The following is a 15,431-nucleotide window of genomic DNA, read 5'->3' on the forward strand; positions in this document are numbered from 1 at the left end:
AAAATAATAAGGGGAAGGGGAAGGAGAAGGAGAAGGAGAAGGAGAAGAAGAAGAAGAAGAAGAAGAAGAAGAAGAAGAAGAAGAAGAAGAAGAAGAAGAAGAAGAAGAAGAAGAAGAAGAAGAAGAAGAAGAAGAAGAAGAAGAAGAAGAAGAAGAAGAAGAAGAAGAAGAAGAAGAAGAAGAAGAAGAAGAAGAAGAAGAAGAAGAAGAAGAAGAAGAAGAAATAATAATTTTGTTTTCCAGGAGACAAATATAGATATATGGTATAAAACTAGCCCAAAACATTCAATGAGCTCAGGATTTCAAGCAGCTAGAGTAAAATTATAGTTCAGTCAATCTGACTCTCATCTGAGTGTGCATCTCAGTTATAGGTTTCCTCAAAAATGGGGAAAAAAGGACCATTTAATCCTCCCTCAAATGTGGATGTTTGGTGCCTGTTTGGTTAGTGGTAGCAGGCAGGAGATGGTGAGTTCTACGTAGTCTTGCTTTAGACACAAAGCCAGCTGGGTGACTTTAGACAAGTCCCTCTCTCTCAACCCTAGGAAGGAGGCATTGGCAAGCCCCTTCTGAAGTGCAGGGACTTGCCAAGCAATCACCAAGATTCACGACTGACTGGAAAGCTGATGATGTTACCTAGTTTGGGTAAGGAAACATCTGCAAGAAAATAACCAAGCTCAGAGAGCACCAAGGACCCCTCAGTCCTTCTCCTCGTCTTCTCCTCCGTTCCACAAACCCCACTCCCTTCTAGCACTGATGATGTTACCTAGTTTGGTTTCTGAAACGTCTGCAAGAAAAGAACCAAGCTCAGAGCACAACAAGGATCCCTCAGTCCTTCTCCTCATCTTCTACTTCTCCTCCGTTCCACAAATCCCACTCCCTTCTAGCACTGATGATGTTACCTAGTTGGGTAATGAAACGTCTGCAAGAAAAGAACCAAGCTCAGAGAGCACCAAGGACCCCTCAGTCCTCCTCCTCCTCCTCTTCCTCTCAACAACCCCCCCTTCCTTCTAGCACTGATGATGTTACCTAGTTGGGTAATGAAACATCTGCAAGAAAATAACCAAGCTCAGAGAGCACCAAGGACCCCTCAGTCCTTCTCCTCATCTTCTCCTCCGTTCCACAAACCCCACTCCCTTCTAGCACTGATGATGTTACCTAGTTTGGTTTATGAAACGTCTGCAAGAAAAGAACCAAGCTCAGAGCACAACAAGGATCCCTCAGTCCTTCTCCTCATCTTCTACTTCTCCTCCGTTCCACAAATCCCACTCCCTTCTAGCACTGATGATGTTACCTAGTTGGGTAATGAAACGTCTGCAAGAAAACGACTCAGAGGGCACCAAGGACCCCGCACATATCTTAGTCTTTAAAATTCAAAGCTATCTCTGAGTTGGGAAAATCTGCAGCAGAACGATGCAAGACAGATGCTCAACTAACCAGCCATTGTAGGGGGGGGGGAAGTAGAAATAACTTATTGTGTTCATCTGTGCTTCTTTCTTGTTGAATGGGTATCTTAGTGGTCACTCTGGACATAATAGAGTCTTTCATTCATTCAGGGCTACCAATGTTACTGTGGTTTACATTTGTCTGGAGGGGCTGTGGGATAGGACTGGCAGTCCAACACTGAAAATGTGTGAGGAATTTACATTAGAACGCAAAGGGATGTCAACATGATTCATTAAAAGGAAAAAAAAATCATACAGCATTTCTTTCTTTCTTTAAACTAACGAATCCATGAACCATGTCCTTTGGGCTAGCAAGGCAGCCTAAGAAACACACCATTTACAAAACTAGTTCCTTAATTACAAGTTGGGATAAAGGAGTGGCTGAGTTAACGACCGTCTAATTGCACCTTTGGGGCTGTGACTTGCAGATCGCTCCTGGTCAATAAATATGAATTCCCTTCCTAGGGGATTAAACTTTGCTGACAAGCTTTGGAAACGTGATGCCAACAGATTGCGCAATTGGATATAAGTGTTGGGCTTAGCAAACAACAGTCTTTTTTGGGGGGGAAAGCTGGATGGAACCCATTGCAATGGGGATGCAATGGAAAATCTGCTTTGCATTGTGACAAGATTTGAAGTTGAGGTTGTATTCAGTTAAGTCAAGTTACAATATCAGTGGTGGCCTTGAGGACAAATGCAAGTAAGTGGCTTAGTTTAATAGGAAGTTCAGATCTTGACTACAAATTAACCTTGACTCTAAACTTTCTAAGGGATGCGGTGGTTCAGTGGGTTAGGACGCTGAGCTTGTCGATCAGAAGGTCGGCAGTTTGGCGGGTCGAATCCCGAGTGCCGCGTAAGAGAGTGAGCACCTGTTACTTGTCCCAGCTTCTGCCAACCTAGCAGTTCGAAAGCACGTAAAAATGCAAGTAGAAAAATAGGGACCACTACGGTGGGAAGGTAACAGCGTTCCGTGTGCCTTTGGCATCTAGTCATGCTGGCCACATGACCACGGAGATGTCTTTGGACAAGCACTGGCTCTTCGGCTTTGAAACGGAGATGAGCACCGGCCCCTAGAGTCGGAAACGACTAGCACGCATGTGCGGGAGAACCTTTACCTTTACCTTTTACCTAAACTTTCTATTATTTGGTGTGTTATATGTAGTCCTCAGTTAGTAACCACAATTGGGGCTGGCCGTTCCATTGCTGAGTGCCATGGTCACAAAGGAGAACATCACGTGGGCTTACAAGCCCAGTTTCCATTCAATCATTAAGTGAAACATCAGAATAACAAAATAACAGAGTTGGAAGGGACCTTGGAGGTCTTGTAGCTCACCCAGTGGTGGGATTCAGCCAGTTCACACCGGTTCGGCAGAACCGGTAGCTAAACTTTGCTGAGTTTGGAGAACTGGCTGAATGCACACTGCTTCCGGAAGTCCACTCTAGGCCTGGGAGGCCTGGAGGAGGCCTCCCAGGCCTAGAACGGCCCGCCAGAAGTTTGTGGATGCCACTTCCGGAAGTCCATTCTAAGCCTTAGAGGCTTGGAGGAGGCCTCCCAGGCCTAGAACGGCCCGCCAGAAGTTTGTGGATGCCACTTCCGGAAGTCCATTCTAAGCCTTAGAGGCTTGGAGGAGGCCTCCCAGGCCTAGAACGGCCCACCAGAAGTTTGTGGATGCCACTTCCGGAAGTCCATTCTAAGCCTTAAAGGCTTGGAGGAGGCCTCCCAGGCCTAGAACGGCCTGCCAGAAGTTTGTGGATGCCACTTCCGGAAGTCCATTCTAAGCCTTAGAGGCTTGGAGGAGGCCTCCCAGGCCTAGAACGGCCTGCCAGAAGTTTGTGGATGCCACTTCCGGAAGTCCATTCTAAGCCTTAGAGGCTTGGAGGAGGCCTTCCAGGCCTAGAACGGCCCACTGGAAGTGCATGGATGCCACTTCTGGACATCCATTCTAGGTCTCAGAGGCCCAGTCCTGCATCCAATAAGACAACCAGTTGTTCAGATATTTGAATCCCACCACTGAGCCCATCCCCCCTGCTCAAGCAGGAGACCCTATACCATCACATAACCATGACCTGGGAGTTTACTTTTGCCTTCTCTATTTAACTCTGCTTTGTCACCAGCCTGTTGCAAAGCAATTGGCAATCACGTGATCGTGGGACATTGGGACACTGTGATTGTCGTACAGTATACCAGTTACAAAGTGCCTGAATGGAGTTCCCATGGACTGTGGGACACTGTGACAATTGTAAATGTGAAGATGGGTCACAAAATTATTTTTCAAACCAGTAACTTCAAACAGCAAGTTTCCATTTTTTTTCTTCCTGGTAACTTGATTTACTTACTTGCTGTAGAATAATGCAAATCCCTTGAGCTTGGTACAAGAAGTCTATAATTACATTCATCTGTTTTGTTTCGTTTTGTTTTTAGCCCTGACCTACTGCTGACTCAAGGTCTACTCATAATCCAACTTCAATCTTCAGGCCTTGAGCTATCGCAAAAGAAACCTTCCCAATACAGGGAGTCCTCGATTTACGATCAAAATTCAGCCCAAAATTCCCACTGCTAAGTAAGACAGTTGTTAAGTGATTTTTTCTCTGTTTTATGACCCTTCCTGCTGTTGACCTGGAATTAGGAGACAGCACAGGAAGTATCAATTGTGAATACATGCAGATGGCCCTGCTGTCTTTGGGCACTTGCAGAGTCACCGATGCAGGGTCATGAAAGGACAGCAAGGAAAACACCCAGTGTCCTAACCCACCCGGGAATGAACTTTTCCTTCAAGTCCAAGCCGGGAATAAACAACATGGTGACTGCCTTAGAAAGAAGGTTGCAGTTTATTCCCGGCTTGAACTGAACCCCTATGAAGATTTTTCCTTCAACAGTACGATGTCTTTAGGGAAACACCCCAAAGGGAACGTTTTTAGCTACTTCTGCTTTCTTATCTTACAGTGTGCCAGACTTACTGGGTGGAAATCTTTATCTTATGCGTGTCAGCTTTGCTGGGTGGATTGCATATGTAATCAGAAAGAATAAATACAAGGGTTTCTTGTCATTCGGAGCTTTGTTAGGTAGATGACTATGGCCTAACTGGTTGGGTTGGCAATATATATATAAACTATGATAGTATAGTTGTAATAGAAACTGTATTGTATCACTTTAAATGTCTGATGATTGGCCAACGCTGTGTTTCCAATGGCCATAAGAGGGAGCTAGAGATATAGCTTCTTTCTCTCTGTTATTCTCTCTGTTACGTTTGTTGTTACTTGCTGATTATTGTGGTTTGTGGGTTTGCTACTGTTTGCTAAACCTGAAGAACTGTGTTTTGACTTACGGACTGGTAAGAAGACTCTGTATTGGATAATCCTTGGACTATTGTTATATGCTATCATCTCTTTACTCGTGTATGACCTGGACTGATTTTTTCTTGGACTGTGCTATTGTATTATTCCACAAGTAAAACTTTTTTTTACACACCTCAGTGTATCTGTGTGGTTGCTGCGTAAACTTGACTACTCTCAGTATCCTCTTTTGCTGTGCAAGCTCTTGTTAGCTCAAGAGGTACTCTGCACATCCTTATCAGGCTTTCTCTCTTTTAGAGGAGCCCGTCTTTGTTCCGCTGAATAAAAACGCAAAGCTTAAAGGCAACTTCTGGCTTCCTGTATTATTATTATTTTTTAATCAAGCAAAACCTCAGAACCTGCGCAGCACTGCCACATTCGGTAAGTGAATCACTGCAGTTCTTAAAATTAGTCACACGGCGGTTCAGCAAATCTGCTTCCCTGTTGACTTCGCTTGTCAGAACGTCGCAAAAGGAGATCACATGCCCACCCACCCCTCCTCATGACATGTTCTGTCTATCAGAAAACGTGACATTATCTTTCCTTCTAGAAAAGGCTTGGGGGGGGGGGAAACACCAAAATTAATTTCCCTTTTGAAAGATTTATAAAAATCAGGTGAAGTTGGAATGTATTTGTAATTGTGGGCATTTTGCCTTTATATGTGTGTGTGTGTATGCACACACACACACATGTTTATTTGTTTTCTTCTTTTTTCTTTGAGTTTGTTTTCATTTTATATGTATTTGTTGGAAAACAGACTTTATAATGTATTTTAAAAAAACAATAACAAAGCAACAGTAAGGAAAGCTCTAATTTTCTTAAAGTTTTCTTGATTAAGTATTTGTGTTGCAGGAATTGGGCATGGATGGTCTAGAGCAGACATGTCAAACTGGCGGCGTCACGTGACGTCGCACGATGTATCGGAACTTTTTCCCCATTGCTGGCAATGGGGTAGGTGCGGTTTCTTCGTGACGCGTACGGCCTGCGGGCCAGCAGTTTGACACCCATGGTCTAGAGAAAAGAGGGCCTAGGGTTGACATGATGGCAGTATTCCATTATATGAGAAGCTGCCACAAAGAAGAGGGGGTCAAATTATTCTCCAAAGCACCAGAAGGCAAGACAAAGAAGCAATGGATGGACACTAACCAAGGAGAGAAACAACTTGGAATTAAGGAGGAACTTTCTAACGGGGGGGGGGGACAATTAACCAGTGGAACAGCTTTCCTTCAGAAGTTGTGAGGGCTCCAACATTGGAGGTCTTTAAGAAGAGACAGCCACTTGTCTGAAAGGGTATAGGGTCTTCTGCTGGAGCAGGGGTTTAGACTAGCAGATCTCCAAGATCCCTTCCAGCTCTATTCTGATTTGTTGATTGAGTTGCCAAATGGGCAATGGGGAATCTTGGCCAGTCATCTCTGGCATCTACAAGTGAGGAGTTTCACAGCCATCGCAACATAGCTGAAATTGTTCAAATTGTGCTATTCACATAACGACACAATCCCTGCCCTTTGCACAAGGCTGTCAGGACATGTGTAAAGTTATTATTGCTTCTGCTGGAAGCAGGCATCAGCAATTACACTAAGCCCACTAACAGATGCTCCTGGCCTACAGGAAATTAAATGAGAATTCACTCATAGACAGTAAATACTACCGTTTTTCTAGCGCTCCAGTGTTTCATTCTGCCTTTTAAATTAGACATATTTACGACAGCCTATAGGCTTATGGTCCTCCACCCACGATTTCGGGATAATGTTAATACTTTACAAAGTTGCTGTAGGGTTACTAAAATGAGGAAGTTGGATTAAGGACACTCCAAACAAATCCGTAGATGGAAACTCTAGGGCGTTTTATTAACTTTTCCAAAGAGAAACTGCTCTGAAATTCTTCATCCTTCTTCAGTAGTCACTTAAGTTATCACGTCTTGCCCTCTTTCTAAAAACAATTAGACCTGGAACAATTAGCCTGCGCCCTTAATCCTTGTGCATACCAGCTTTATTAGGTACGCTAAGCATTCCTAAAGTCTGCTTTGCCTTATCAGGTCCTAATAATACCTGTCAGCCCCATTTCCTTTTAGCTTCACGGATAAATTGCCCCCAAATAATCTATCATACTAAGCCAAATCTCCAGTCTGTGGTCTTAAAAAAAAAATCCACTATATACCTGGCTGCATTGGTAAAATCCGAACTCGGTTGCTGGGAGAAAAAAATAAGGGGGGAGGGAACAGCCTAAAAACAATTGCTTTCCTTGCCAAAATAGTGATGGTATTTGAAACTGTGGCCCAAATATGGGTTTCTAAATCATGTTTGTAAAAGAACTTGTTAAAGCAGACTAAATACAGACCGGGAAAGAGAAATAGGGCACTGGGTGGGATCTTAGCCTTCCTCCTTCCTCTATATATTCAAGATGGACAGTATTTAATATTTTATTGTTATGTACACGTAGGGGTGTGGGTCTATACATATGTTGTGTATAGTAGTATGTTTTAGATGTGTGTCATGTATGTGTTTCACTTTGAGAGCGGGCAACTAAATTTCATTTTTGATGTGTGCCGTTGTGCCCACAGTAAAAAATGACAATAAGGATTATCTTATCTTATCTTAAACTGCTGGTTTCAGCTGCCACAAAGTAAATATATCTATGTCTTTATCTTTATAGCTATCTCTCTATATCTATCTTTATTTCTCTATCTCTCCACTAATATTTGCTACTATTGCTATCTATCTATCTATCTATCTATCTATCTATCTATCTATCTATCTATCTATCTATCTATCTATCTATCGATCTATCGATCTATCGATCTATCGATCTATCATCTATCTATCTATTGATCTATCAATCTATCTACCTATCTATCTATCTATCTATCTATCTATCTATCTATCTATCTATCTCACCTATCAATCATCTATCAATCATCTATCTATCTATCTATCTATCTATCTATCATCTATCTATCTATCTATCTATCTATCTATCTATCTATCTATCTATCTATCTATCTATCTATCGGTCGATGGAATCCTCTTCTTTGTTCAAGAAAAAAAACCCTGAATAATGGTGCTTCCCCTCCTTGGAGAGAAACACAAGCAGATTGTCATGGCAGATTTTGTGGGATTTCAGTTGCAATTCTTGGCTCTGGGAATCAGAGAACTTACCCACCCCCATCCAAAAGAGGGTATTAAATGCCCCAATCTTTGTATCCATAAGGAGGGAAAAAAAGAGAGAGAGTTGATGACACGTGCAAAGTCACAGGCTGGTTAAATGGCATTAGTTTAACGACATGAACTGGGATTTCCAGCCAAGCAGCCCTAAAGGTTTCTTTCTGACTGTTGACAGAAAAAGGGAAAGATCAGTTGAACACGACCACTAATAAATTCAAACTAATATGTGATTCAGAGGGAGGGACCTCAGTCTTCAAAGCTTCCTTTTATTCCAAAGCAAGCTTCTTTCCCTAGCCTCCTGGGAAGATGTGCAAGGGTGAGCTTTGGGCTAAATGTTCATGCGAGCTGGGGTTTAACAGAGGGTCTGTATGTGTTGTGATTCCATGACAGCCTGTGCTCCCAGCAGCTGAGTCCGAGGGATCTGAGGAGGAGGAGGAGGAGGAGGAGGGGTTTGGAGAGCCTTCGGTGTCGGAGGGAGGCTCTGATGCATTACAGGACTCTCAGTCAGAGGAAGAGCCTGGCCCCTCCAATCGTGTTCTTTGTGAGGCTCAGCTGTGTGAGGAGGAGGATTCGGACTCTGAGGCTTCACAGAAGAATCTATTCAGAGATGCTCAAAGTAGAAGGCAGCTGAGCAGAGCAGACCAGAGAAAGTCTATGAGGCAACTCAGCGAAAGGAGGAGGAGAAGGCAGTGAGAAGCCAAGCCTTGGGGCTGCTTATTAAAAGGGGAAGGTGTGGGTGGTGCTGGTTGCTGAAGGCAACCGTTCCTAGAACTCCAAAGGAAATCCTGGTCTGTTTATGCTCTTGCTGAACTTCTTGCTTAACTCTCGTTTTGCTCTTTGAACTAATCATTTTGCTAAGGAAAATATTCTGCCGCATTTTGTTTTGAGGACTTCATTATTTTGAACTGTATATAAACAAAAGGGTTGGGGTTTCCCCCTCCCCCCAGCCTACTGATTTAAAAAGAGAAGGGGTTGTCCTTGACACGCAAACTGGGACGGTCGTAGGCTGGAACAGAACAGCACGATTGGCCTGGTGCACAAGGATGCCATCCCAGAAATAAGCAGCTCAACCTTCAATTCAAATGAAAGAAATGTGCTTATTTTTTTAATACGCGGGAGGGGGGGGTTTCGTCAACAAAGCCAGCCTGCTCAACCTGAACCTGCGTGTGTTTGCTTCTGCTGGAGTCAAGTATCCAGAACTGTAACATCATGTGTTATAAAACTAATATTATAACCGAGCCGAAAGCAATAGCATGGCCTCTGTTTCACTGTAATTATTATTATATGCACAAATGGGAAGGGACAGTTGCCAGCTCTTTAGCGGGTGTTGGCTTTCATGTAGATTGGCCTCTTTCCAGGAATCTAGGAATAGGTTGCAATTCCCAGCTGGTTTCTGACGAGCAAAGTGAATGGGGAAAACCAGTTTCATTTAATGGACATGTGTATCACTTAATGACTGTAGCGATTTACTAACCATGGGGGGGGAAGACCTAAAATCAGGTGTGACTCATTGAACAATTGCCTTGTTTAGTAATGTAAATTCTGGTCCCAGTTGTGACTAGAATTACAGAAGAGTTGGAAGGGACCTTGGAGGTCTTCTAGTCCAACCCCCACCCCACCCCTGCTCAGTCAGGAAACCCTATACCAGTGAGGGCGAACCTTTTAGAGACCGAGTGCCCAAACTGCAAAACAAAACCTACTTATGTATCGTCGGGTGCCGGGTGGGCGTGGCCCATTGGGTGGGTGTGGCCCATTGGGTGGGCGTGGCCCATTGGGTGGGCATGGCTGCGGTGGTAACAGCAGACTGGGTGGGGCTAAAAAGTTCAATCAATCCATTCCAACTTTGCGAGATCTTTTTTTTTCCCCGCGAGAAGTTGAAATTGATGGATTGATTGAACTTTTTTTTTTTGCCCATGGCGGCAGAGGCCTAAAGTGAAAAGGTTTTATAAAGCCCAGCTGAAGGCCTAGGACTGGGGCGACGGCATGCGTGCCCACAGAGAGGGCTCTGCGTGCCACCTGTGGCACATGTGCCATAGGTTCGCCACCACGGCCCTATACCACTCCAGATAAAGTGGCTGTCCAGTCTCTTCTTAAAAAAAACAACTTCCAGTGTTGGCACATTCACAACTTCCGGAGGCAAGCCGTTCCACTGATTCATTGTTCTGACCATCAGGAAGTTTCTCCTTAGTTTCAAGGTTGCTTCTCTCCTTGATGAGTTTCCATTTATTAGGGTTACTTGTACTTTTTCATACCGTTGCTTGTAAGTCAGTTTGAATATTCCTTTTTTGCAACAGCTCACCAGGCGATCCGCTGTTTCTTCGGCTTCTTTGCAGAAATCACGCTCGTTGTCTGCTGCTGTCTTCTCATTTCTGGCTTCCTATGCATTTGCTCTTAAGTTCTGGCCTTGTGCAAGCCAGAATTAGCCCCTCCGTTTCTTTCTTCAACTTCCCTGCTGTTAGCCGTCGCGGTTATTATGATCTGCTTTGCCTGCTATATATTTTTTTGTACTAGCCATATAATGCTTCGCCTCGTTTTATGTCTCTTTTCTGTTCTTCATTTGGTCTCTCAAGAACTTCGTTAGCCTTCCAGATATACTAGCTTCAGTGTATTTTCTTTACTGTACTTCAGCTATTCTTCCAGGGCCCTTTCTTCTTCTTTATTTAGTATCCTAGCATGATTTATGCTGTTTGCTTATTTAGTATCCTAAGACTAAGTTTGTACCTTATGATTTATGACGAATGTGTTTTTTATGATAATATGATCATGATTTAACAGTTGTGCTTGTATGTACACTGAGAACTTACCCACTGGAGGCAAATTCCTTGTTTGTCCAATCACACTTTGCCAGTAAAGAATTCTATTCTATTCTATTCTATTCTATTCTATTCTATTCTATTCTATTCTATTCTATTCTATTCTATTCTATTCTATTCTATTCCGTTCCATATTCCATATTCCATATTCCATATTCCATATTCCATATTCCATATTCCATATTCCATATTCCATATTCCATATTCCATATTCCATATTCCATATTCCATATTCTGTTCTATTCTATTCTATTCTATTCTATTCTATTCTATTCTATTCTATTCTATTCTATTCTATTCTATTCTATTCTATTCCGTTCCATATTCCATATTCCATATTCCATATTCCATATTCCATATTCCATATTCCATATTCTGTTCTGTTCTGTTCTGTTCTATTCTATTCTATTCTATTCTATTCTATTCTATTCTATTCTATTCTATTCTATTCTATTCTATTCTATTCTATTCTATTCCGTTCCATATTCCATATTCCATATTCCATATTCCATATTCCATATTCCATATTCTGTTCTGTTCTATTCTATTCTATTCTATTCTATTCTATTCTATTCTATTCTATTCTATTCTATTCTATTCTATTCTATTCTATTCTATTCTATTCCGTTCCATATTCCATATTCCATATTCCATATTCCATATTCCATATTCTGTTCTGTTCTGTTCTATTCTATTCTATTCTATTCTATTCTATTCTATTCTATTCTATTCTATTCTATTCTATTCTATTCTATTCTATTCTATTCTATTCTATTCTATTCTATTCTATTCTATTCTATTCCTATTCCTATTCCTATTCTATTCTTCTTCATCAGTATCCCCACGTCTGAAGGCTTTGGAGGTCTGGATGGGGAAGAGCAGATTTTGTCTTAATCATTGCAAAGCCAAACAGGGTGGGTTTTGAAGGGTGTGTTTCAAATATTGGGACATTTTGTTCTCCCTGTCCCCCATATGCTTATCGTCTAATAGAGCTAAGGAGACATACTTCTCTGCAGAGGCACCTGTTCCATTTAACACTTCTGGATACTCCAATTCTGTTAGTCTTCTGAAAAACCTTAAATTCTGGCAGTTCCCACAAGCCATGGGCAATGATAGTTGGTCACCCTTGTTTGTATGATGGTTTGGTTGTGTGCTTGTGTTGAGTTAGATCTCTACAGCATGGCATTGTACATGTTACTGTTGTTACGGTTCTTGTTCATATTTGTGCTGCTTTATTACCTGATCAGAGTCACAAATGAGATAAAGGTAAAGGTAAAGGTTCCCCCGCACATGTGTGCTAGTCGTTTCCGACTCTAGGGGCCGGTGCTCATCTCTGTTTCAAAGCCGAAGAGCCAGCGCTTGTCCGAAGACGTCTCCGTGGTCATGTGGCCGGCATGACTAGACGCCAAAGGCGCACGGAACGCTGTTACCTTCCCACCGTAGTGGTCCCTATTTTTCTACTTGCATTTTTACGTGCTTTCGAACTGCTAGGTTGGCAGAAGCTGGGACGAGTAGCAGGCGCTCACTCTCCTACGCGGCACTCGGGATTCGACCCGCCAAACTGCCGACCATCTGGTCGACAAGCTCAGCGTCCTAACCCACTGAGCCACCGCATTCCTTCACAATGAGATATGGGACCACATAAGCCAGTGAAACAATCATAAAAATAAAATAATTTTAAAAGGAAAAAAGAAACAGTCAATTTTTTTTTAAAAAAAAAAACACCTTCCTGAAGGCTCCATGTTTTCTCCTTAACAAAGACCTAACAATATTTCCTGAATTTAACATTCTGCTTTACACGGGCTTAAGCCTAAAATAATGGATTTCCATACTCGTGTTTTATTAGTTTATCAAAACATAAAATAGAGCAATGCAAAGAAAAAGGCAAAAAATGGGAAAATAAGGTAGGAAAAGAGGAAGAAAAGTGCAGGGTAAAAGGGAGATTTTTTTTAAAAAAAAAGGATTGACTTTCGACGCATTTTGGCGTGGTAGACTAAGGTAATAACATACCACCTCAACTTTTTACTTTTATATAATCATATATATTAGCTATTTCTATAACAACAAGCCTAGATAATTTGCAAGACCCCAAACCACATTTCATTCCCCCCCCATCTCAAACACAAAGTCCAAGTAGAAACAAAATTAACTGCGTTCTTTTCTTTAATCAAAGCAGTCAATTTAGCCACCTCTGCTAACTCCATCGACTTTTGCAGCCATCAAAATAATGGAAATTAGTTCCTGGAGGGACACGTTCGTCCATTCTCTTGGAGGAAGCTTCATTAGAAGTAAACCATCAGTGACAGAAACATTTTTTTTTCCCCAGTAACTTCTCTTGCTCCCTGACTCAATTTGTTTATATCACCCCATCCATTTATTCTCAGCACCTCGTGATTTAAGCCTCCGAAATCCTGGCTTCTTTTCCACTTACTGATCATAACGGAGACCGTGTTTGCACTGGGGTTGAAAGAGCAGCGTCCTTTGCCTGATTCACACTTGGAGTCAATTTGGAAAACTTGCTCCTGCAAGAGAAAAAACGAACAAACAACAAACAAACGAGACGGAATGTGAAGTTTAATATGCCTGATCTGGGTCCAGTTTCGTGAAGAGGGGGCTGGCGTTAAGATTAGCCACTGTCGTTTTTCATGTTGCATCTGCAACACAAAGAGCTGGGGTGGCCCAATGGTTAGAATGCAGTACTGCAGATTAACTCACTGCCCACTGCCAGGAGTTCGATCCTGACCAGCTCAAGATTGACTCAGCCTTCCATCCTTCCAAGGTTGGTAAAATGAGGATCCGGATTGTTGTGGGGAGGGGGGGGCAACAGGCTGACTCTATAAACCGCTTAGATTGCTGTAAAGTACTGTGAAGCGGTATATAATTCTGAGCGCTATCTAAGCTGTGGTGGTGCAGTGGTTAGAATGCAGTATTGCAAGCTAACTCACTGCCCGCTGTCTGCGGTTTGTTCTTGACCGGCTCAAAGTTGACTCAGCCTTCCGTACTTCTGAGGTCGGTAAAATGAGGACCCGGTTTGTTGGGGCCAATTTGCTGACTTTGTAAACTGCTTAGAGAGGGCTGTAAAACACCGTGAAGTGGTATAGAAATCTAAGTGCTATTGCTATTGCTAGCCATTTAACCTACTATCCATCCCTCCATCTCAGATAAAGGACGATGACCTTTTCCTATTTTAAATTATAATTCTGCCCTCATCATAGATCTAAAATGTATCGAACCACTCAAAATGATCTGTGCCTCTAAAAAAAGTGGTGCAAAACGGTTGTGATGAGAGCATTTCACCTGGCGATGTTAACAAGGAGGTAATTTACAATCACTCACATAAAAAAGGGGCCATTAAAAGCACACCGCAGACTAATGGGCTGTTGCATCCCTAGTGAATAAAAGATGTGATGTGTTGAGTGAGCAGTGACAGTATTAGCACCTGCTCAAATTGTCCCTAAAGGGGGGCATTTCCCAATAGGAATGGCACCGCTGCTCCATTCTGTGATGTATAGTAGATTAGGAAGGTATCAATAGAGAAGAATATTTGCAGCTGAGTGCAGAAATGAGGGGTCCTAGGTACCCTCTGAGCTTGGTGGTTTTCTTGCAAACATGTTTTTTACCGAACAGGTAACATCTTCAGTGTTAGCTAGTTAGATAATGAAACATCTGCAAGAAAACAACAAAGAGCATTGAAGACTACCCAGATTAGGGCCATCAAGTTTTAGTTAGTTTTTAACAGTTTGATGCCATCTGTCATGCAAAGCAAGGTTATGGCTCTGACTTTGGAGAAAAAATAATAATCTTTTCTTTCTTTCTTTCTTTCTTTCTTTCTTTCTTTCTTTCTTTCTTTCTTTCTTTCTTTCTTTTCTTTCTTTCTTTCTTTCTTTCTTCCCTCCCTCCTCCTCCTTCCTTCCTTTCTTCCTCTGTCCCTCTCTCCCTTCCTACCTTCCTTCCTTCCCTCCCTCCCTTCGTTCCTCACTCACTCTCTCTTCTTCCTTCCTTCCTTCTTTCCTCCCTCCCTCCCTCTCTTTCTTTCTTTCCTCCATCCCTTCCTCCTTGTTCCTTCCTTCCTTCTTTCCTCCCTCCCTCCTTCTCTCTCTCTCTCTCTCTCTCTCTCTCTCTCTTTCTTTCTTTCTTTCTTTCTTTCTTTCTTTCTTTCTTTCTTTTCTTTCTTTCCTCCCTTCCTCCCTTCCTCCTTGCCTCTTTCTCTCCTCTCCTCTCCTTCCTCACCCCCAAACTTTTCCCAACAAAACCTTCCTCCGAAAACCAAGAATAAAATCAGAATTGGAAAGTCAAATGAGACCAGCCCCCCCTCCTTGATAAGGTGGTACCACTTCCCATTAATCTTGCCTCTGGGATGCTAAAAATAAATTCACTTGGGCCAATTAAGACGTATGGATGCCAGCGCTGCAAATAGGAAGGAGACTTTAAATCCTTAGGCTCGAAACAGCTTGGCTATTGTTGGCTTCTGCAAAAAGAGCAAGGAAAAGCTACAGCTTGAGGTCAAGTGCCTTGCAGAGTCCAGATGTCTGAGGCAGCAATTTATTTTGATCAGTCGAGGGTTGGTTAAAGAGACAGCCCAGCTAAAGCATCACTTTTTTTGCAGCCTCTGCCTTATCTTGAAGCATAGCATGTTATTATAAATTAACGCCTGCTGTGTTTATCTCAACCCATTGGAGAAA

At 42.5% G+C, this 15,431-nt stretch overlaps 1 protein-coding gene across 1 annotated transcript in view; it reads right to left on the reverse strand.

The window, feature by feature from the left end:
* Window positions 1–15,431, reverse strand: part of SEMA3C (semaphorin 3C) — a 181,683-nt gene that overhangs the window by 58,695 nt on the left and 107,557 nt on the right. The window contains exon 6 of the mRNA XM_081331359.1: window positions 13,181–13,271. Coding sequence (XP_081187485.1) covers window positions 13,181–13,271 — 91 coding nt within the window. The remainder of the gene's footprint in view (window positions 1–13,180; window positions 13,272–15,431) is intronic.

The sequence above is a fragment of the Vipera berus genome, assembly GCF_964194415.1.
Source record: "Vipera berus genome assembly, chromosome: 6".
Classification (NCBI taxonomy): Eukaryota; Metazoa; Chordata; class Lepidosauria; order Squamata; family Viperidae; genus Vipera; species Vipera berus.